The sequence below is a fragment of the Lolium rigidum genome, chromosome 6, assembly GCF_022539505.1.
Source record: "Lolium rigidum isolate FL_2022 chromosome 6, APGP_CSIRO_Lrig_0.1, whole genome shotgun sequence".
NCBI classification, from domain to species: Eukaryota; Viridiplantae; Streptophyta; class Magnoliopsida; order Poales; family Poaceae; genus Lolium; species Lolium rigidum.
Window position 1 is genome coordinate 37945401 of NC_061513.1, and position 24619 is coordinate 37970019.

Here is a 24619-nt window from a genome sequence, read left to right on the forward strand (position 1 = left end):
TCCACCGAGGAGAATAGTATTTTAATTGTCGACTTCACAAAGGAGGAACTGTACGATGCTATTATGCAAACGGAAAAAAATTAAGGCATCTAAGGGCTCTCCCCTCCTCCCCATCCCTCTCTATCTCGCACTCTTTCTCTACCTAGAGAGGAGGACGTGCCATCAGATTCGTCATCACAGCAAACTCCCGTTATAGTAAAGATAAAGTAAGGAAGATAAAAAATATAAATCCTAAATTTTGTGTTTATGTTCACATACATGTAAAGTATGTAGATATGCTAAGGGTACATTTGGTAGCCCGTGGAACTCTTTTTTGAATGGGCTGAGAAGAAAAACGGGCCGTTTGGATTCCTAGCTAGAGTCTCCCACGTTGTTGAATGAACCGAATTTTAAAGCACCTCCGGGCCGGGCCCCGGAGGAAGGACCAAAATGGTTGTTGTTGTGGAGCCTGGCTCATTGTTTTCAGATGGTTGCACGCATGGGGAAGGAAGATGGAAACGTTGCGTCCCTTCGGGAACACACGGCATAACTAGCCTCATCGCCCTCCTCTCCTTCCTCTCACTAGCCTCTTCACTCTCACCCCCCCCCCCCCAAATGTCACATCACCAGGGTGGTTGCTCTATCGCCGACAAATCCGCCGCACCGTCACAAGGAGGAGCAGCGGGACCAGATGAGGAGCCAACGGCGAGAACCACCGTGACCTCGGCCGCAACCTGCAACGCGCTCTTGACTGGCCTCTTGAGTTCGAGCGCGACCTCGACCTGGTCCTCAACCTGAGCAATGGCGGTAAGCTCTTCTTCCTCTTATCTTCGTCGTCATTGTGCAACAACACGTTGTGCTTCACCATTTGTGATGACATGCAGATTAGATCCGCGAGGGCTTCCAGTAGGATTGGGTTCAGATAGACGAGTGCTTGTTGTTCGTCACGATTGCTTGTTGTTCATGTCGATGCTTGTTGTTCACGGTTGGGATTTGCTTAGATCTATTAGTATATTTTGCAATCGCGGTAGATCCATTCTAGATCAGACTGAGATTGGTCAAACTGTATGGTTTTATTGTACATGCAAAGAGGGGAAGGTTTTTTATGCTGGGGTTTTGCATGTTGTGACTGTTGTACCAAAAATTAAGCTGAGTGGGCCTAGTTTTTTCAAACCCGAGCGAAAAACGAGTTGGACGAGTTGAAGAATGAGGTTGCTATGCTCAAGAGTGTGCAGAGAACTCAATCACAAGTTATGAGGTCTAAGAAATAGAAATGGGAGGTAGAAAGAAAGTTGTTGGTGGCCAAAAAGAGAAAGTTAGAGTATGACATATACGATATGCTCCAAGTGAATTTTGCAAATAGGGAAAAACTCTAGAGGATCGGGGCTATTTGTGATGAGTGATGGATGTGTTGGAGATGTAGTGTAGGAGATTCTGCTAATGGTTGAGGTAGGTAGCATTTGTAATGTACACTAAGTAGCATTTGCAATATACTCCGCCCTCTATTTGAACTGGTACTTGTGTTGTTTGTGAGTGAAGTAGGCCGATGATTATATCCAGGGATCATACTATGGAGAAATGATTGATCAGAACCTATGGCATGACTGAACATGACCATGCCATTGGTTCTGGTCAAACATCTCTTCCATATGCCCTCATACTATGAGTCATATGTTACCTTGCTTTGCATGTTTCTACTTCTTCAATTCTGCATTGGCCAATGATTCAAATATGGCACTACGAAAATCAAGGTGCTGCCCTCAAACTTAGTCGTTTGTGCTATATTTCTTGCGCACTAGACTTAGTTTGCGGACAATCCCTTTGCTTGCCATGTGAACCAATGTATGAGGCTTTTTTTTGTTTTTATTCTGTGTTGACCAATGATTCAAGTATGGCACTATGGAAGGCAAGATGTTGTCCTCAAACTTAGTCGTGTGTGCCATATTCTTTGCACACTATAGTTTGGGAACTGGCCCTTTGCATGCCTTGTGACCCAATGTATGAGGCATGTTTTGGTTTATCTTCTGCATTGTGCAATGACTCAAATATGATACTATGGAAGGCAAGGTGATGCTCTCAAACTTAGTTGTGTATGCCACGTTCCTTACACACTAGACTTAGTTCGTGGATAGTCTCTTGGGTTGTCGTGTGACCCAATGTATGAGGCTTCGCTAATGTTTTTGATGAGCTTGTTCATCTAGTTATGAGCAGCCACCTATAATGGCATGTGTTTTTGGTGCAGAGTGAGAAGATTCAGCTTGGAGCACCTGTTGAGGTTCCCGACGAGGGACTGTCCAAGAAGCGTCGAGGAAGGAAGGCTATCGTCGGCCACTTCCACGATGACGTAGGGTCGGACCACTTCCTTCGGATCATCTTCAAGCCCACCTTCGGGCAGCTCCCAATCCATGCCAAGTTTGTCAAGTGGTTCGGACCCATCCCTTCAAACATCATCGTCCGCAGCAGCAAGAGAATGACTACGAGGAAAGAAGGCAACGAAGCATTCATCGACCAGGAGTGGGCAGCCTTCGCCATAGCCCATCAACTCAAGATAGGCCAGTTCCTAACCTTCAAGAAGGTGTCCGCTGGCGAGTACAGTGTGGTCATCTTCGATCACACCTGCACTAAGGTGATGACCAGGTGCCCGGACCATGGCGATGCTACCAGGTGTGTCGGCATCGAAGAAGAAGTCTGAAGCTCTGTTGGTATTGTGTCGTGGTATTGTGTCGCTGCTGGTATTGTGTCTCTACTGTCCAAGTGTGTAGTGTCAGAACATGGTTTGTCCAAGTGTAACCTCACCACTCAAGGGAAGAGGTAACCATAGCCTGATTTTGGGTTGCAACCAAACAACAGATGTCATGTTTTGGGCTGCTACTTGACCTTGAAATCGATCTACCAAATGGCTAGAGCCCAAATCTCCACGGGGCCGAAAAAACTCTTCGCGGTCTACCAAACAACATGCCAATTCGAACATGTGGCCTGTACGGAACGCACAGGATGTTCCATCTAACTGCACCAGTGAGACGAAAAATTGCCGAGGTTACCAAACGGGCTCTAAGATGAGAGAATCATGCTCAAAGTTGACAAGGACGAAATTCACACAACAACCAAGTAAAATAGTTTTTTTTTAGCAAAACCAAATAAAATATTTAGTGACAGCAATATAAATATACTTCCTTCTTTCTAATATAGAATGCCCGGACTCGCAGCCACAGGTTGCAATCGGCCCAAATCAAGTTAGATCTACTTTTCATCTCCCTCTCTTCTGCAATCTGCTGTTCGCAAATACCCCCACGTAGAACTCTTCTGCCTATTGCACGATAGAACCTTAGCTAAATTCTTGTTGCTTCCAAGATAGATTTCCTGTCATAAATCATGCACGCTCTTTTACCTTGCTTGGGAGTTTGGACAATTGGACTGTTCATGCACATGCAGCACTATACATTTGCTAGCTAGCCAATTCTAATGGATAACTTCGTCGCAGAATGACACGGCTAAGCTTCTCCGACAGCAGACGATCAGAGATTAAATGCCTATTCGTGGACTTGCTCTACGTCCTGCCAGCAAGTGTTTGCGAACTCTGCACTCCGCGCTCACGTCGGCCGCTACGATTTCGTGTCAAAGTTAATGGCATCCTGATGATGCGAGTTCATCACGAAGCAGAAGTAGATTCAGATAATTAAAAGATGTGGCGCCTTGAGCAGCATGATCTGTCCGCGTGACACTGGAGGCCGGGTCTCCGAGTCCTGGCTCGCGAATCATGCAAAGACACGACGAATCTGTCTGCCGGGTATGAAAGGTTCAGAAAAGGAAAAAAGAGGAGACGATCACATCATCATCATCATCATAAATCTGATCATTCCATGGCTGACACCGGATGCCGGCGTCGTCTTGGTCCGTCACCACCATCACATCCATCGGTGATGTCCCCGTGGCATGGCGACACCGGGGACTGGATGGCCTGACCACCTTCTTCTCCGATCTACTCACCGTCTCTTTCTGTGAACTGGCAGGCGGTTCGTCGTTCACCTCGTCGATGTGCACCGATGAACAATAATCCTGCCGATTTCCCTGAGACAGCACCGCAGCAGTAGGCCTCATTTTATTTTGCACTAATTAAAATAAATTTCTGGCACTTTCTGAAAAAAAACGAGGTTTCTGCTGTAGCCAAAACGAGGTGAAGAGTAGTAGTGCTTAAGGTTGCTGTCTTCATATGTGGGCACACTGACAGTGGCTAACAAGCCTAAAGTCGTTGCCATCCTAAGCGAGAGATGACGCATCATATATCTTACCTCAATTTGTTACTAATAGACTTGCTAGGCAGGTAGCCCCACCTTTGCTTGCTACTGTGAGCTACTTATAACGAGCAGTGACTGAGATTAGGTGTTGACATCTGGTCTGCATCATCGATGATTAAGCGGCGAAGATTCGGGGAGACATTAATGAACCGGTCGAGGCACCAATGATTTACCATATGACCATAGCAAGATCATGTTTAGCATAGTAGCTAGTCGTGTCTGAATAGTAGTATTACGCTGCACGTAGGGCGTAGGCTCTAGATCTTACAGTATGTGTTTAGAAAGAGAGATAGATGTTCTTTTGTTTGCCGTGTGGAATTTCGTGGCCTAGAAAGATTCTTAATTTACCAGTAGCAAACCTATATCATCATGGCATTATAAACTAGTAGGAGTGCTGTGCATTGTGCTTTGATTTTGTTTCCTGATGTAGCCATGCTTAGTTCACACGTACACCAGACACAAATCAGGACGTGTAAGATGGCACTACGTCAAATTAGATGCCAGTAAGAGCAATCTCTTAGGCTTAGATTGCGATGCAATGCGCAAACGAAACAGAGAAAAAATGTGAATGAAAATAGCAAGAAGGCTTAATATAATAGCCTGTCTACTACTGCTGATCAACGTGTTACGTCTGCGAGTGCGTTTGTGTTGTGCGTCTGAGCTACAGCTGTGAGAGCCTGTGACACTGCTTCCAGAAAAGTACAAGATGGCTGCAGGACAAAATCGCGCCCTCTAGTCTCCGCGTCAATAACGGCCCAATAAGTTGTTTTATCAACGTTAGGAGTCTCTCTTAGTAGTATCAGCTGATTAATCTGATGTGAGCATATGCCTAGTATTTTTCGGCGTTACGGTGAGAACTGGAGAAGGCAAAGTGACAACATAGGTTATGCACAAGGATACCAATGGTAATATTCTTTTCTGACACCTAGTAGGCACAAAACTATTGAAGTAACTCATTAGCAGTACATTTTTCGTGTGAAAGGACGAGCTTTATTAGTAGCTAACTAAGCGATTAGCTAGTAGTCATCGATCAATCATGCATCAATAGGTTGATTCGATAGCCTAATCAAGAGGCTGACACTGATCGATTGAGGCCTTGCACTTGCACTGATTAAAAATATAATTAAGTAGCTATTTCATCTAGCCCATTGACAAGAAAGTTTCCAAGCGAAATCATGCATCGACGAACGTAGATCGTAAGCTACACGCGTAACTTTCTTTCTCTCTCTATGTCACTTCACGGTCGCGTCGACGCCATCGAACGCCCGAGGCAGAGCGTTGGCACTGCGTCGTTGGTCTTAGCATATGTATGTACCCAGTGGACCGCGATGTACGCTGCCTACAAGAGAACGGCACACGTATATATATGCAACCAGTTGCATCATACATCTTCGAACTATGGATCCTAAGCAGAAGAGCAGTAAATTACAGCGGCGGCTGCACTGCAAATATATGCGCTGAACCAAGTTCCCATGGATATATGTATCCTGTCGATCAATCATCTCCATTATGTATTTTTGTTTTCTCGACGAGGAGTAGTTTAATATAAAAAAAAAACGGAATCATAGAGAGCCGCGCGCCCATGAAGAGGCTGAAACCTAGTAACGGAACAGCTAGGATGGGATACAAGGATTCTGCTACTCACAAGATTTGAATCCTAGTCAATAGATATATTGTGGCTTTTAATATGGATCATGACATGTTCTAGATTTTTTAGGATCCTTTTAACATATTATTGTAATTTATTTCGATGCTAATACAAGTCAAAAATTTCCATAACAATTTTTTTTCCATTTTCCTTCTGGATCTTGCATGTATTTGTACGTACGTAGGCAGTACAAGTCATACCAGGCGAAATTTTAGAACGGCACGGGTAAAAAATGCATGTAAATTTTTTTTCTTGGCAGATGAGCTCTCTTGGCGGCAAACAAAACAGGAACGCAGATTTTTACCGTGGTAGAACTTATACCGGCAGATAACTATGTTGGGGTAGGTTGCAAAATGAACCGGTATTTTCTAGTGCCGCTTTAGGGGAAAGAAGACATTAAGTAAGGAAAACGCTTTCCATCCGGCGACCGATCGCTCGCCAGCGATCGATCGTCGTGCCTCGCTCCCGCGCGGTCCTATATGGGCCTGGTTTTTCGGCCCAAACTGGAGTGTTGCTTTTTTTTAAGAAATGTACCGTGTTGTTTCTAGATTTGTAACAATTAGATAAAAAATTTGTTGTAAACTCACACGACATAATTTGTAAGATTTTTCTAAGTGATATGTTACGAAAATGTGTGTTTCTTGATACGTTGTAAACGGATGACTTTTTTGTTGTAATTATTTGTGATTTTTGGTGTAATTGTTTTAGTCATGGACACTATTTTTCGTAGAGATGTTGTATATGTTCGTTAGTTTTGTAATAAATGCGTATAAAAGTTATAGAGAAAGCATGTCAGAGATGTTATAATGTTTAGTTGTAAATTATTTCTTAACAACTTTTGAATTATTTGCAAAAATATATTTTTTAGTTGTAAATAGTCTGTGGTTTTGTGGATGATGTTTGCGACTTTTGTTGTAAACACCCAAATTATTTGTGGTCTGTGTTGCTAATTATTGTTGTAAATATTTTACTGGTTTGTTCTAAAGATATTTCTGGAATGAAAGCAGACTTTTATTGTAAACATTCAAATAAAATAATGTTGGTTTTTGTTATTAATTATTGTTGTAAATATGTTTCCGATTTGTTGTAAAGATATTATTGCATGGAAACTGACTATTATTGTAAACACCCAAATAAAAAATATTGTTTTTGTTGTTAATTATTATTGTAAATATATTGATAATTTGTTGTACATATATGTGAAGATTTACTCGTGAAAATTTTGTTGTAATACTTTTTATTTTTTGTACACAAAGCGGCGGGTTTTTGTTGCTATACTAAACAGCGGATTTTGTTGTAAATATCTGAAAGTTTGGAGGCAAAGGGAAACACGTGTTCGGTTTAAACTGATAGGCTTAGGACCGCGGGTTGATTTTCCAAAAACTAGGGGGCAAAATGCAAAAATCGAAATGCTGCTAATTCTGGACGCCGGATTACGATCGAACGGCGCTGGTACGACCGATCCCCGCGCGCGGATCGGCCGACCGACGGCCAGCGCGCGCCATTAAGTAATGGTGGGCAATGTTCAAAATTTTGGCCGAATCACCGATTAATCGACCAGTTGATCGCTATTCGGGACATGGCTGTGTTGCCTTTCTCTAATAGTCTATGTTAATCGTTTAGCCTAACTAATCTCTTTGACAACCTGATTACTTGGTATGCTCCCGACTAAATGCAACATTCAGGTAAAACATGTTGCAAAATTATTAGCGTAAATTGTCCCTCCAGCTGCTACCCTACCCAAATCAAGTAGTTTTATGAACCTCTCACTCAATTCCGCCTCTAGGAGCTTGATTCCCGCTGCCACCGACAAGTTCCTTGCCCTTGACTGACAATTACTCTCCGCTGCCCACCAGATCTCGGATACAGGAGCTCGGCCGCCTTGATGAGATCGTTTAGGACGTCGAGGCCGCCTTCAATAGGGTAGATTGTTTAGGTGCAAGAGGGGTCATACCCTGGATAGGTGGTGGAACAATACAAACTGCAGATGCGGAGAAAAGAAAGGTAAGAACATGGTGGTGACTGGTGGCGACTGGGTCGCCTGTGACCTTCAAGATTAGATCAGGGAAGAGAAGCGTATGTGTTTTAATGGGATTTTGGGCTCTAGTGAAGTAGGGTCGGGCCTATAGATGCATATATACTATTTATTTCTTCCTTATACACACGTGTTTAAGTGCCAATTTATATTTATTATAGGGATTAATACCTGACCTATTAAATCAATTAATCATCTGAATTTCGAGGATTGTGGGTCCCATGCTAGAGAATGGTTAACTACATCCCGCTTACTCGTTAGATATGTCTCACTGACTAGTGTCCCCCATCACCTCATGGCCAAGTTTTTCCTTGCCTTAAATTTATATCTAGTGCTCCCCTTTGAATCCTCCCCGAGCGGCAAACGGCGGTGGTGGAGACTCTCCCAACTCCCGGTGGTGACACTAAAGATGGAACCTTGAACATGGGTGGATATATAAGTTAATTATTTCATCAAGAAGACGTGGTACCAGAGTGGATCAATAATCCATACTGGAACAGTGTCTCTATGACTTATCGTTGCAAAATAATATGTTTGTGTAACAGATTCTCGTGTAGACTCATCGCAATCGAGGGAAAGCACATTGGTTGTAGGTTCTACGACTTCCACTGACTAACCCCGAAGTGCCCGTACTTGTTATGGATGGGTTGACCACACTCCAATCAACTACAATGAGCGTTGGTCCATATGTGGAAGGAAACCCTTGACTAAGAAGTGGACGATTACTCCGACGAGGAGGAGCTAGAGATGGAAGCAAGGGAGAAAGCCCGCGTAGATGTTGCCCCTTCTCACTATGGGCGGAACTTTCTAGGGTGTGTCCGGATCTCTGGAGGCAATTAGGCTTATGTTAGATGGCGTATCTCTTGGACTTATTGTTTTTTTTTGTTTTTTTAATGAGTAATAAGCACTTTGTATTTCTATGTAACATCATCATTTTGTAAAAAAACATGATTATTTGGTCTTGAATTATTATGCATCCTATGTTTATGTTAGAATTGTTGATATAAAATGATAAATTGGGGGTAACTTTATGGCCATTTGTGCAAACACGTCCCCCACTTTTTCAAGGGGACATAAAGAAAATTATACTCCCCACTCCCCACCCCATTTTATGTTTAACAAATGGAACACTTGCCCTACTTCCAACTACCCCACACCACCACACTCTCTATTGTGACTCCTACCCAAGCCCTAGATCGCTCCAATTACTTCCCCTTCTACTAAGCGCACTTACCACTTCTCACTCCAATCCCCACAAGCTGAAGAAGTGAAGGTTGTCCTAGTCGAGTGGTATCCCACGATTTGGTGCGGCTTGTTTCCTCAAGCCATGCAGTATTCCTCCACCTGCTTTCCCAACCCGCAGGTATGTTGTGTATTCTATGTATGTATCATGTTTATTTTTTTATTTCTTGATCTTCCTAATTTCCCTTACCTCTTTTCCATCTCGCGGTGTGGATGAATAACAAATCCATGACAAGATCACCATCTTAAGTTGTGGGGTGCATGAAGAACAGATCTGCGACGAGATCGTCGGCATCACATAGATCTTCCACACTTGATGCGATGACAAAACCGACCAAAATATAGAGGCAACTCAAGAACTCCATCTGCACCTAGGATAGTTAATTTTAGATTTAGATTTGCAACATGGAAGTGAGCTTTTAGAGATTTATTTTTAGTTTTTCACTCATTTATTTAAAAATTCATGCAGTTTGAATGAATTAGAAATGGTGTAGCACAAAATAAAAATAGTTGATAGATCCTCCATTGATTGTAGCGTAATGAAATTTATATCTTCATAAAATGATTTTTATATATTAATGAAATATCATTTTATATCTTAATGACATGTAAATATCACTTGAATGAAATGGACAACCTTATTTCTAGCAATGATAATGATTAACCTTTGTGTCGTCAAAAGTTGCACGAAACACAGAAAAAATAATGCGTCGCACCTTGCAAGTACACGATACTAAATTTTGTGTTGTCTATTAATCTGTTGAGGTATATTGGCTTGGTCCCGCCATGCTTGAGCGCGCAGCGAATCATAAGTGCTGCGAGAAAGAAAGCTTTGTATTGCATTTTTCCCGATGCATTTATACCTTGCGGTTTTACTTGCCGCCTTAGCGCAAATTTCGTGATTAGTGTGTACCTCAGTGTTTAAAACCTGCATGTCACGCGCTATTATAGTTAGGTACGTGAATACCTTTTGTATATTTATTGGAAATATTCACGTATCTATCGTACAAATTAGAATCAATTTAAATAATTGCATAGAAAGTATTTAAACAATATAGAATAGTCAAATAGTTTGTATTTAAGAAGTGGTCCAATTGGTTAGGAAAATGGATCTACAGTCGACCTACTCAGGTTCAAGTTCTAACGGACATGGATTTTTGCTCTTATTATTAAAATAAAACAATTGTAGGGACTCGTTGTGCCACATTTATTTCAGAAAAAATTGTATTTTAAAAAAAATACACAAACTTTCAAATGTGATGTAGAGTATGTGTACAATATATTAGCATAATTAACAAAATAGTTTTTCAATTTGTTTCCCAAAAATCCCTGTTTGGTTATTGAAATAACAAGAAATACAAATTACCCCCCCCCCCCCCCCACAATGGCAATGGTAATTCAGATTAATAATTGAACTATTGATGAGTATTGATTTTCCGTAGACATAAACTTGGTCCATATGGTTAGATATGAATCAAAACTTCAATTTGAAGAGTCCATTTTGTGAAGCTTGTATTTTCTAACATTCTCCAAATCATCTGCAATTTTTACAGCGACATATTTCTTAGGTCCATATTCAAGTATTAGTAGAGAGAGTGGATTTTTTACTTACACACATGAGTGTAGGTGTTTCTGTCACCGTCCATTTATTCCTCGAGATTCATGCTCTCCATGGTATATGGAGAGATTCCTTTCTCTCTCCTCTTTTTATCCTAATCTCAAAGCACAACAGACGGTGATGAACATTAATTTTCCATGGACATAGTCCTAGCCCTACTTGTTGAATTCCATCAAATTTCCATTTGATGATTCTATTTTATGTATTGCTTATTTTGTAACTTTATCCAATTTATTTAAAATATTGATGGAGATGGGAAGTGTCGTTTTTTGGGACCATTTTGCATATTGTCATAAATATTTATTTAAAATATTATCCTATCCTTGTTTGGGAAAAATGCTTTGATGTTGTTGTTGTTGTTGTTATTGGAAGAGTTCTGTTTTTTGGGACCATTTTTACATATTGTCATAAATACTCGAAATGGCATGCAAATATAACCAATAATTTTCCACCACAACATTGGAATTTCTCACCTTCTTTATAGATCTTCACTACATTTGTGCATAGATACATGAATATAGGTTTTATCTATTTTAGACCTTATTTCATATACATATAGATAACTTTTTATAAATTCATTCAAACAATAAAAAAAATAAACAGTATGGAATGTCATGCAAATATCGTAATGCAGGCTTTTGCCCTCTAATATCTACCGATGGTAGTGGGGGAGAGACGAGAGGTGGTGTCAACATGTTCAAGGGAAGAGGAGAGTACCGGAACGCTTAACATTTGACTTATTTATTTTTTTCCCTTCTTAGCACCGTTCGTGTGTCCAACCTGGTATGTTTCTTATGTTAGGTTCATCCTCCAATTTAAGTATGCACCATGCATCATCGTTGTCTTCCCAAGCCAATCCTGAGGTCCATGGTCAATAAATTTGGTAACGTAGCAAGAGTCGTTTAAGCTAGCCATAGTGTGTAGTATCATACTAGTATCATGCATATGATAATTTGTTATGATACTATCTCTATAATGCATGGAGTAATATCATGGTCTTATTGTATTTACTAATATGTAGAATCTCAACTCAAAATTATGTACACGATCTGTTTAACATTAAATGTTCTTGTAATATGCACTATGATACGGTATCCATCTACGTTACAGTAATTGTCTCTCTCCTTCTAAATTATCTACCACATCAGCATTTTTTGTGGGGTTAGGGCATCTCCAACGGGGCGACCCATCCCGCGCCCGCGCGTCCGGATGGGTCCAGCCGGACAAAAACCCGGCCCAACGCGGGGACGCACCGCAAAAGCGGACGGCCGCGGCGTCCGGAACGACGCAAACCCGGCCCAAATCTGGGCTAGGTTTGCGTGGCCGCGGATGGCACGCGCCGTCCGCTCGCGTCCGCGTGCTGGTCGCCTCGTCTCCCTTGGGCCCACCTGTCGGTGACCAGGGAGACTATTAAATGGGGACCGGAGGGGATCCGGCCCTCCACTCCGGTCCCCACTCCACTCCCCGAGCAAAAACCGCCGCCATGGCCCCGAAGCGACGGTTCGCTCCCGGAGCGAACGACGACGAGGCCGGCAGCGGTCGGCGTCGGCCGCCGGCGCTGCGACCATCGTGCGAAACCGAGGCGGCCTCCACATCGGAGAGGCCGCCCGCCGCGGCGCGGCATTGCCGCAACCGCCGCCGCCGCTGCTCGAGCCCAAGCCCGAGTCCTCGGAGGAGGACCCGGACCTCCGCGCCGCCCTCATCGTCTCGGCGGCGGAGGAGGAGGCGAAATGGCCGCAACTCCATGCGGCCATTCGCACCTCCGAAATGGAGGAGGCGGCGCGGCGGGAGGTGGAGGACGCGGAGGGCCGGGAGCTCTACGCCCGGGCCCTCCGGGCGCGACGGGAGGAGGAGGAGGAGACGGCGCGGCGGGAGGAGGCCGGGCGCCGCGCCGCCGAGCAGCAGCCGCCGCCAGGAGGAGAGGTGCCGCCGCCGGAGGAGTCGGCGCCGAGAGGCCGGCGGCGCCGCCGGCGGGAGAGGCAGCAGCGCCTCCGGGCGGCGCGGGTGGCTCCGGACCCCCACTCGCCGTGGGAGGAGGCCCCGTGGTCTCCCGGCCGGAGTCCCCGGCGCGGTCGAGCCACGACAGGTGCCTCGCCGCCCGGGGACCTCGACGACGTCGCCGACGACGCCCACGGGGGCTAGGCGGCGCACCGGCGGCCACCGCGCCGCCGACCAAACCCTAGAGGGTTTTTTATTTTCTGTTTATATTTTAGTTTAAATTTAAAAGCCCATATAGGGGCTTCTTTTGTTAGTTTTATTTGCCCAAAATAGGGCTATGTACTAAATTTGCCCAAAATAGGGCATATGTTTAATCAAATATCGTTTAAATTTGCCATTTTCATTTTGTTTTCGTGTTTCTCCAATTTGCGATGCGTCCGCGCGTTGGGCGCAGCGCGCGACCCAAACGGACACGCGGACGCGGGCCGCTGTCCGCGTGTCCGGGCGGCGACCCAAACGGCCCAAAACGGACGGCCCAGCGCGTCCGTTTGGGTCGCCCGGTTGGAGATGCCCTTAGTACTTGCTAAGATACTAGCACTACGGCTAGCCTTAGTCATAGTAGTACAAAATAGCCATGTGCTATGTTTAACTAGATCACATTCAATTCTCTACCCAAAAACACATGGTGGTAAATTTCTACGGAATAAGTCATATACTAAATTCAAGATATTTAGTAGTAATTGCTAGCACGAGAAGATTGGTTTTGGGGATCGGTAACCACATTTTAAAATCAACAATTGATTCCCTATGAATTGAAAACGAGTCACGGAGCACCTAGGCAAGAAAACAAGGCAACAAGAAGCTCCTAAAATTGACCACAAGTTGCTCTCAGGGCAAGAAGCAAGTGTTTTATATAGACCCCTCCTCCCGGAAAAGCTTGAGCGTTGTCTCTACTCCCGAGGGTGTGGCACAACGAAGGTACTAGATCCAAACTATGCACTGTTTTTGTATAGGAAAAAAAAAACTACTACGGTGCGAGATCTTTCCAGTAACACTCTTCAGTCTCCACTGCCCTCCTCAGGGCAATATTAATCTTGAATTAAGTTGTTTGTTTTGACAAAAGGACTAAAATTCTGATTTTACTGAAGAGATCAAGCATTACAAGTGCATGAGAAAAAAAATGCAAGGACATGTATCATGTGAAGTCCACACTCCGGTCAGCACTGACACACAAAGATAAAGACAGGAACACACATTGAAAGGTAATATGGTGATGTGAAAAAAGTTGGATAGAGAATAGAAGGCATAAATATAAGACCAACCCCCTTTCTCTTCTCCACTGTCACTCACAAGTCGCAGGCAGTTTGGCAGAGACACACACACACGAGCACACTGATCACTCACCTACTTCCTTTGCTCTACACAGAGTCACAGAGTTACAGAAGCATCACTAGAAGCAAAAAGTAGCAGAATTCTAGTCAGAGAAACTGGTCAATCGTGTGGGCAGTTCTTCAGCTTTGTGGTGAGTGTGTTCTGGCTCATGCAAGGATGCAAGCTTAGTTGCATGGCGCCATCCATGGCGTGCGGTGCCGCAAGGGAGTGCACACAGAGCTTCTCTTCTGTGAGCAACACGGGAGAGGTGCTAGGGGAGGAGTTCGACCGGCTGCCATACCACGGCAAGCCGTTCGTGTCAAGTCCGCCGGAGATTGGTGAAGACGACGGTGATCTCCAGCACGTGATTACTGGTGGAACCTCGCCGCCTGCCCTGCCGGCTGCCAAGAAGAAGAAGAGAAGCCTTCCAGGCACACCAGGTGCGTGTATGCATGTAGGCATCTGAATCCATCGTTCATGCACATAGTTTGAGCCATTGCACGGACGATTTGTACTTTTTCAACTTCGAATTGAATGGCTAATTCGTTGTTCTCAGAAAATTTTACATGTTTCGCGTGTTTTGGTCGCTGAATTCGATCTTTTGCCTGAATTTCGTGTTCTTCCTGATCGGTCTTGTGGCTGCAATTATTGACATGGCAAAGTCAATAGTGGCAGCGACTGTTAGTCAGTCAGTCCAAGTCTTCTGACACTGAAAACTAGGGCGAAATGACAAGACTTATACTGTACGTCTGTTTCAAGAATACTCCACTTGCCCATAGATTTGCTCGTACGATTCTGAATGAGACTGGTAGGTTCAGTAAACACCTAGAACTCCCTTGAATTTCTTTTAGAAAATGACGACCTAGAAGATGTTCTTTAATGCAAACCTCCTTAGCTATCTATCCAATGAGTGTAAAGAACTGCTTAAGAAAGTTCCTGAAAAAATTATACGAATGCATTGCAGTGATTTAACTGACTAGTAAATTACATTGCAAATCATGTAAATTTGAGAAGTAGACTACCGGCCTTCACTCTTTTTCTAGTACTGACGATGCATTGCGTTCACTCGATGATGACGGACACACAGACCCAAGCGCGGAGGTGATCGCGCTTTCGCCGACGACGCTGATGGCGACGAACCGGTTCGTGTGCGAGATCTGCCACAAGGGGTTCCAGCGCGACCAGAACCTGCAGCTGCACCGGCGCGGCCACAACCTGCCGTGGAAGCTCCGGCAGCGCGGCACCGGCGCCGAGGGCGCGCCGCCGCGGAAGCGCGCGTACGTGTGCCCGGAGCCGTCGTGCGTGCACCACGACCCTCGCCGCGCACTGGGCGACCTCACGGGGATCAAGAAGCACTTCTGCCGCAAGCACGGCGAGAAGAAGTGGAAGTGCGACCGCTGCGCCAAGCGCTACGCCGTCCACTCCGACTGGAAAGCACACTCCAAGGTCTGCGGCACCCGCGAGTACAAGTGCGACTGTGGCACCCTCTTCTCCAGGTACGGCACGCTGGCCAGGCTTTCACTCTGTGATCCTTTGCATCAGCCTCGGTGATCTGATCATCATCAAACTGAACAATATATTTCGCTTTGGTTCTCGGTTTGTGCGCAGGAGAGACAGCTTCGTGACGCACCGGGCTTTCTGTGACGCGCTGGCGCAGGAGAACAATAAGCTGCCCCAGCCCGCCATGAGCATGGCCACGGTGGCCTCGGCGCTCCAGGGTCAGCAGCAGACTCACCACCACCTCATGCTGTTGCCGTCGAGCCACAACGACGACGTGGACATGGACGTCGACGCCGCAGCCAACGAGACCTCCGGCTTCGTCGGGGACATCAAGAGCCCGCACCTCAAGATGTTCTCCGATGACGCCGCCGCCGCCGACAATCCGCTCGGCTGCATGCTGTCCAGCCTCGGCGCCTCTCCTTCCGGTTTCAGCGGGAGCAAGTTCAGCCCACTGGGGCTAGGCGGGTCGAGTGATGCCGCCATGGGGTTTTCGCCGGGTGGCCCAGCGAGCATGTCTGCCACGGCGCTCCTGCAGAAGGCGGCCCAAATGGGCGCGACCACAAGTAGCGGCTATGGGCCATATGCCACTAGCTTCACCCACACGGGCTTTGGATCCACAATGGTTGGGCTTGACCGCCCTATTATTTCAGGCCCATTTGGCCCGATGAGAGCATATGATGGACTGCCACAAGAGGGGGCGCAGCTGGTCGGGTTCGACGTAGGCGGGCTGATGCCAGGCCAGCTATACAACGAAGGCGCACACAACTCCCGCACGACAACGACCGTCGGTTCAGTAATGAGCGATGGGAGTAAGACGGACGAGCAACGACCAGCTGACGGCATGCATGTCGTGGATTACATGGGCGTCGAGCATCATAGGACCTTCGGTGGTGCCAACCCGTTCGCGGATCACATGGGCCCGTGGACCTAGGTCTTTCGGGTAATATCACGGGAGACATGATCACAATCTTCTGTTTCGGCATTCCGGCCATGAAGCAATGGTTCGACATCATGCCTTGTGAGCGGTGTGTTTGTGTGTTTTAACAGTCTAAGATTCTCACCCATCTGGTGGGTGGCCCATGATATATCCAAAACCCTCGAGGTAATTAAATTTATGCAGGCATGATTTTGCATGTATTCGCCATCGGGTACATGGAAGAACATCGTGATCGAGCTAGAGATGATGACTTCAAATTGCTTTCATAAAATTTTGGAGTTTGTTGATGTTCGTTTGTCAGTTTTGGTTTCTTTATTCTGTTGCAACGCCATCAGTTAGAAAAAAAAAACTAACAATAACCTTTTATCCCAAGGAATTCATGTTGCATGTTCATGTTTTCTCATTTATACTGAATTTGTATTTCTGACACCTCTCCACTCTTTTTTGTAACAACTGTTTAGAGCACGACGCAATGCATCAGAGCATGGGGTGAAATATGGATGGCTCGCAGACAACTGCTTGTTCATCCATTTCCAAGAAAAACTCCTTACTGAACTAGCCCAAGTTTCTTTTACTGCTACGTCAGAGCTACACACTGCTGGGAAGGGTTTCAAATCCAGCCCAAACCAGAGCACTAGCGCTCACCTGCCATCCTTCACCGTTCTACTCATGTTTGCCTGTTTGCCAGACGGGTGTCATCCAGTCGCTAGACTAGTTGATAGAACCGGTCTCATAGTAGTGAATGAAATGGTTTGATCAAATAGTTTCTGTAGAAAGGAAACTCAGCCAATCTAAACAAATCCAAGGCAAACCAAGTGAAAAAACCATATTGAAGCCCCTGTATTCGTCCAAACTAATCCCAGGCAATGGTGAACAATAAGAAACACTTAGATAACTGAAACCAATCAAGCAATACTAAACAAGAAGACAATTGTCAAAATGCGACAAGCAGCAAGCATGCTAGCAGCAGATACGGAACCACATCAGAGTGCAAGGCAAGCAAATCAGGCAGGATAGCTACCCAACATACAGGTCTTCTAAGCGGCACATAAATACACTGCTTGCAACCAGGGTAATAGCTACCATACCATAGGATATGACTGCCTCTACTCCAGTTAATCCATGACTCAACATACAGGTCTTCTTAGCAACACACAAATATACTGGTCGCTAACAGCTACAATACCATATGATAGCAAAGTCAGGTAAGCTACAATAGCCCGACTTCTCTTCTTCCAAATTATATGATTAAAGACAAAATGATTTAAATTATTCTACATAATGCAAAATTATGTTATGGATTTAGAGTAACTACGTATGGACAAATTATGATGTAATAAAATGTAGTCTAAACTTTTATGTCTACAGTAATTATCTACAGTAATTATCTACGGTAATTATCTACAGTAATTATCTACGGTAATTGATTGCATCACATAATAAGGTAATTAGGCTACAATGCCCTGACTTTATTACATTGTTTTCACTGACTTTGCTCCTCAACGTTAGAGGAGCCGGTTCCAGGACTACCTGCTCCAGTTACATATCATCCTAATTAATCCACTACTGAATATAAAGGTTTTCCTAGCGATACAGAAATATGCTGGTCGGTAACAGCTACAATACCATAGGATAGGACACCTGCTTCCAGTTATGTATCATCCTAATTAATAGCATAGTTAAAGAACTGCTACTAAAGAAATTCAGCTCTCAGCTCTTCAAGGATGGTGTCTCCGACCATCCAAAAGTTTCCTCTTGTCTTTGTTCTTCACATAGAATTGCTGTATCAGAGAAAACAGAAGTATCAGGATGGACGTAATTAAGCACCAGAATATATTTTCCCTGTCACCTTAAGCATCAAAATATCAAATGGACTAACAACTGAAGTGACTAGTACATCAATAGTTAACTGTCATGTTCACTCATAAATCAAAGTGGTGAACTGGGTCAGGCAATATAGCTCATATTTCCAAAAACTACAGCAGTCAAAGATAAATGCCTTCATATCCCAGGTGGACATGTTTCCATTTTAGAGTGAACGGAACTCTGATTATAGAATGACAAATGGAACACAAACAAAAATTAGCCACGGTCAGCTAGGACTAGCAACATCATATGTAAGGAAATTTTCATTGTTACATCTGAATCACTTAACTGTACCAGTGTAAAATATACCACTTGTGTTCGAGAAAAAGGTTATATACGATCAACTAAGCAAGATTGAAAAACAAAGTATTTAGGAATCACAAACAAGCTTGAGGTTCACTGTTTTTCTTTTAGGTTCACTATTAAAAGGTACGCTGTAAAAAAATTACAGCACGATTATATTTAAGAAACATGAAGCTAAAATCCCAGGGTTGATGGGTTTGTGACAAAACTTCTGGGCAAGAAAACACACTGGTCAATATGATAGAAAAGGCTAGGCATCTTTCAGCTTTTAGTCTTATATACATGATGTTTTATACATCTGTAGGTTCAAACTGTAATTCTGCACTGATAGTTCAGATAACTGTGATATTATAACGGAATGAGAGGTCCATGCTAAAATAACAACCAAGTTATTTTACAGCAGCACTACAAATTACTATGTCAGACTACAACGGGGGAAGAACAAGTTCAGGAAGCTTGATGTCTGGTGCCACAAGGTTTTTCCATGAAGTCGTTCGCTGTAGTCTGATACTTTAGTATGGGTGATGCGTCTAGAAAATGATAACAGTAGCCAGGGCCAGTTGGGCACTATGAAACGTGATTTTACAAGTAAAATTGATCCCATAATAATATTAGTAGCTATGCAAAAACCTATTACGGATGACAATATATGGCTGATAGTTGCATTTAGATATAAAATAGTCATCCAAGTAGCAGTAACCAAATAACATATCTCTCTAATTCTCTTACCTATCTACATGGACATTCTAGATAGCCAATGACGCACAAATGTCCACCTTACTATGACCATAAGTAAATACCTTGTAATAGTCCTTAGTAGGCAAGTGGTTTTAAACCATCTTTTGACAAACATTCACTAATGTTGTTAACTAGTATTGTTAAATGGCCCAAGGAATCAATACAGAACTGAAACAATCTTAAGCGGAGCATTCTGTAATGCCGCTTAACTACTACTAGTATTGTTTAAATGGCCCAAGAAATCAATCATTTACCTGACACCGTTCTGCTATACAACAGTAAGACACACGATGTACATTGCATGACTATGTAACCTCAAGAAGGGAACTGTACAGATCATCGAAAGGCAAAGAGACAAACCTTGCAGGACCATCCTTGAGCACAGGGAAAATGGGAGGCCAGCTCATCATAAAGGGAAAGATATTGCCAAGATACACATACTCTTCTGACATCTCAAACACTTTGTGCAGCGTTCTGCACTTTACATCCAAGTAGTGTGCGCATCGACCAATCTCCAAAAACAGAAAGTCACCAGTATAGTCCCCCATATGGTTTATCTTGAGCAGAGGAGTAGGCTCATCCTCAAGCAAATGGGTGCACATTTCACGCAGGCAAATGGTATCCACCAGCAACCAATTGCCCCCCTTGTGGAGCCAGATGCGAAGTTGAAGCTCCCTGGCATGGATGAGGTACACAGCAGAAGCATCATCAGCCCGCGATAACATGGTGGTGCCGGTTTCACGAAAATCCACCCCTTCTGGGAGCTGTATCGTGGTGAAGCTTGCGGCCGTCAAATCCAAGACAAGAATTTCATTCCAGCCGTTTGGCATGTAGATTTTGTCGTCAACGAGAATGGTGTTTGGGATATAGAGTGCATAAATGAAGTTGTCAGCAGCCAAGGTAAGATGCATGCGCCAAGCATCATCACCATTTTGCAGCATATATACATGAATCGTAGATTCCCTTTCATCCCTGGTAGACTCGATCATGACATAAAAGTAGGAACAAACATGGCCTTCTTCTTTGGAGAAGAGTTGTCTGTAACTGCAGAAATTGCCATCCCTGATTGGGAGGTGTAATGCTGGAATGACGGCCATACCTCTCTCGGAGCACAGCGGGCTGTGCACTACAAACATAATCTCGTTTCGGAATTCCTTGCGCTTATAAAAATGAGATGCGAACAAGCAGGTGACGACTCTGCCGTTCCAGCAGCCCACCATGTTGGTCCGTGCCCGTGCGCCCTCGTAGTCCAGATTGAAGCTCGCGCGGCGTACGACGGCGGCGAGCTCCGGTGGCGAGGGCTGAAGTAGCATCGGGAAGAAGCGCGCGGCTGCGTCCCTGTAGTCCATCGGTCCCAGGTAGAAGCCGAGGAGCCTGGGCGGATGGAGCTTGCGGAACCGGCGCAGGAAGGCGCGGCCGGAGGCGAGCCCGAGCCAGCGCCTGCAGACGGCGGCGGCGCGGACGAGGCTGGTGGGGAACCCGACGCGGACGATGATCTCCGCGAGGAGGTTGTCGTCGTCGAGCACCTTGGACACGCACGCCGGAAGCGGCTCCGTCTCGCCCTCCATTTCGGCCGGCGGCGGATGCGTCTCGCCCAGCGGCAGCTGGTTCTCTCTCGCCACTTCGGCCGGCGGGGGCGGGGGCTGAATCTCTCCTTCCATTTTGGGTAGGTTACCGCGAAAATGCATTGGCACTTATGAATTGGGGCGCAAGTGAAATCACAGCCATTCACATGCATATGGATGCTCATCTGTGGGGTCCGCTAGCTTATCCACTCATTGCAAAAGATTCTCTTCTTGAAATACACTACTAATTCTAAAATGAGTATAACTTTCGCGTAATAAATGTAAATGAGATTTTGTTTGCATATTTGACTTCCTCCCGACGAACTTTTCAAAATGAGTCTAATATTTAATTTTTTAAAATTGATTTCGTGAACTGTATCTATAAAGTCCTCTATTGTTTGCGCATGTAGTCCATATGCCATGTTCATGTAGTCCTGCAAAAAGTACTGCTAGATTTATAAAGTCCTTGTCAATTTTTCATATGGTACATGTAGTAATGTCAAAAGTACTGTTGATTTTACACACATGACAGCTGTAGATTCCTTTTTCACGTGGGGTCATGCTGGACCGAATCTCGAGGAACACAACTATAAACAACGGCTATGATATCAACTGCGCCCCATTTTATAAGCACAATCTGCGGGTCGAGGTTACCGTGGGTTTGAGTGTTAAGCCTTAACCGTTAAGGTAGAAAGGGGATCGAGAATTCGAGATTGTCGCAGGTCACTGGTTAGGGTAGAGGAGTGAAATGATGGAGTAAATCTACACTACTTAAAAAGAAGGAACATGTTTCTTATTCTGCCAATACGTCACAACCCTTCGTCGTCAAATCCGTTCCGCACGCGCATACCTCCAGGCTCCAGTTCTCGTCGTCCTGCTTCGTCAATTTCGTCGGCCCTTATGGGCCTGGCCCAATTTCATAGACTCGTTTCTTTCTCCCCCGTCCTCATGACCAAACAACGAACAGAATCGCATCGCATCTAGGTTATCGTTTCTTTGTCGGTCCATCTCCGGCAGGCGGCGCCGGAAACCTCCTTCGGCTGGAGTAAAGGAACCCCCGTCTTGCCGGAAGGGGCGCTACCGGTGGCGAGTTGGTTCAGCACACACGAGGTTCTGCACGGTGGTGTGAGATGCAGGGCGTGCGGTACCTCGAGGTTATGGAAGCTCGTCCCCACGGTACTCACCTCAGCCCGCCCCTTCCTTCTCAAGCAGGACTTCGCTGCCGACCGCCTCCATTGGATTCATCACCTTGCAGTCTAGAGGTAAGTCCCGAACCATGGAACCAGAGAGACGGAAAATTTCTTCGAACGGAGACCAACAAATTAGTTATTGTGATGTTCCTGATCTGTCCTAGATTAATTTCAAATTTTGCTTCGTGATGGAAGAAGTTGTTATCACCAATCTGTACGTGTACACCTGTTTTAAATATGTGAATTGACAAAATTGATTGTGACACACCGAGGTTGCTGCAACGCTTTTTAACATCCCAAACTTCAAGGTCTTGTGCTGATTTTGAATATAGCTACAAATCGGATGGAAGATAATTTCGTTTTCTGGCACATTATCATATTAACATACCATGATGGTACTCTGCATAAATTATATGATTGTTTATGCTTAAATTTAAAAATTAGATGGATTTTGCTGCACGTTGTCTGTAGAAACTAGACGGTAATTGAGTTTTACATTATCTCTCTACTGCCTTCTCTACAGTTCTGAAGCACTTTTAGGTCAATGTCGTTAGATACTTGCATGTTATTATCAAATGATTTTTCCCTTACCTTTTAGTGAAACTAAAGAGACTGTTCGGAGAGGCAATGGCGAGGATACGCTGGTGCACTAGCCATCTTCATCAGGGATAATGACATTAGAAGATTCCTTTCTTAGGATCTTGCAGTACTTGCATAAAGTATGGGGACAATATCATGTAGCACAGATACACACCAAATTACTTTTACCTTACTGTATATGACATGGATCGTTTGTCATCTGTAATAACGTCTTTTACTCCTCGCCTTTGCAATGTCTTTAATTCCATTTAGTTGTGGTGAATTTTTTCAAGTGGTACAAGTACCTAAACCATCAAAAAATAGATCCATTTACTGTTTTCGTCTTATTATGGTGGTACTGGTTAACGTCTGGTACAATTAAATGTGCCTCCTTTTTCTTGTTACTGAACTTATTTATGTTTGGCTCTTCAGGGAAAAATGAGAAGAATGATAGAAACTGAATCACCTATAGATGAGGCTTCGCTTGCTATTCTGGTTCCTGAGGTGGACATGGAATTTGAGAGGAAATATCATATGAATTCTACAATAAATATGTTGGGCATATTGGTTTTAGTGTTCGAAAAATCACATCACATAAATCTTCTGAAAATATTACCAAAGTAAGGACTTTCGTGTGCTCAAGAGAGGGTTACAACAGGAATAAGAATCCATTGGAAGCCAAGAAGCCAAGGTTAGGTATAAGAACTGGCTGTCTAGCATGGTTGATTATTAAAGTCACACTAGAATGTAAATATGGTCTCACTGATTTTAAAGCAGAGTGCAATCATCAGCTGGCCCTCTTTCGACGATGCATATGCTAAGGTCACAGAGGATATTGATGGAACTTCAGTCTGGGCACACAGAACTGTCAGATGATTCTGTAGTGACACCAACTACAAAAGCAACTGGTGATCTTGTTGTGAGACAAGTTGGTTTCCTTCGAAATATTTTCCTCCTCCCAGCAGATTATAAGAATTATCTCCATTCAAAGCGCATGAAGACGATGCAACCTGGCGATGGTGGAGCCATATTGAAATATTTGCAGACTATGCAAATGGATAAAACCTCGTTCTTTTATACCGTGCAGATTGATGAGGATGACAAGCTAACCAACTTTTTTTTGGCAGATCCAAAATCTAGAAATGACTTCAACTACTTCAGCGATGTGCTCTGCCTAGACACAACATACAAGATAAATGGATATGGCAGGCCATTGGCATTGTTCCTTGGCGTGAATCATCACAGGCAAACAATTACTTTTGGTGCAGCTTTGCTCTATGATGAATCATTTGAGTCGTTTAAGCGGCTGTTAGAGAGTTTAAGATCGCCATGCATGGGAAACAGCCAGCGGTAGCTTTAATAGATCAATCTATTCAGTTGAGTAGTGCAACGGCTGCAGCCCTGGTCAAATATTACTCAACAAGTTTGTGCTTGGCATGTATATCAGAATTATAAAGCAAAGTTGTTGTACATGTGAGAAAGCTTCAGTTCCCTTGTCACGTGGATGCTCAAACTTGTCGTATTATGTATTTATTTTTTCAAATGAATATGCAGTTGTTGTACATCTATTGTTGCACCATTTAACTATTCTATACTACCTCATACAGTCATGTTTCATTTTGGTTTATTAGTGAGACAAAGTAATGCAAGTATGCTTATCTAATACAAGTATTATATGCTAAGACCGTAGCGACCATATCTTCTGCTCCTACCTACCATTATGATATTAGTTTTTTTTTGTTCTCATGCTTATCTGCTCATTGGTTCTTTAATTTTCCTTTTTACTTGTGGCAAATGTAATGGATTCGAGGTATA

At 44.2% G+C, this 24619-nt stretch overlaps 1 protein-coding gene and 1 pseudogene across 1 annotated transcript; both read left to right on the forward strand.

Annotated features, from left to right (window-relative positions):
• Nucleotides 1–780: 780 nt before the first annotated feature.
• LOC124662482 lies at nucleotides 781–16557 on the forward strand. The gene is made up of 5 exons (XM_047200315.1): nucleotides 781–786; nucleotides 2222–2605; nucleotides 14182–14566; nucleotides 15214–15622; nucleotides 15735–16557. Exons 1-5 carry the CDS (start codon nucleotides 781–783, stop codon nucleotides 16555–16557), a joined length of 2007 nt encoding a protein of 668 aa, XP_047056271.1.
• Nucleotides 16558–22165: 5608 nt separating this feature from the next.
• Nucleotides 22166–24281, forward strand: LOC124662483 (annotated as a pseudogene).
• The last annotated feature ends 338 nt before the right edge of the window (nucleotides 24282–24619 follow it).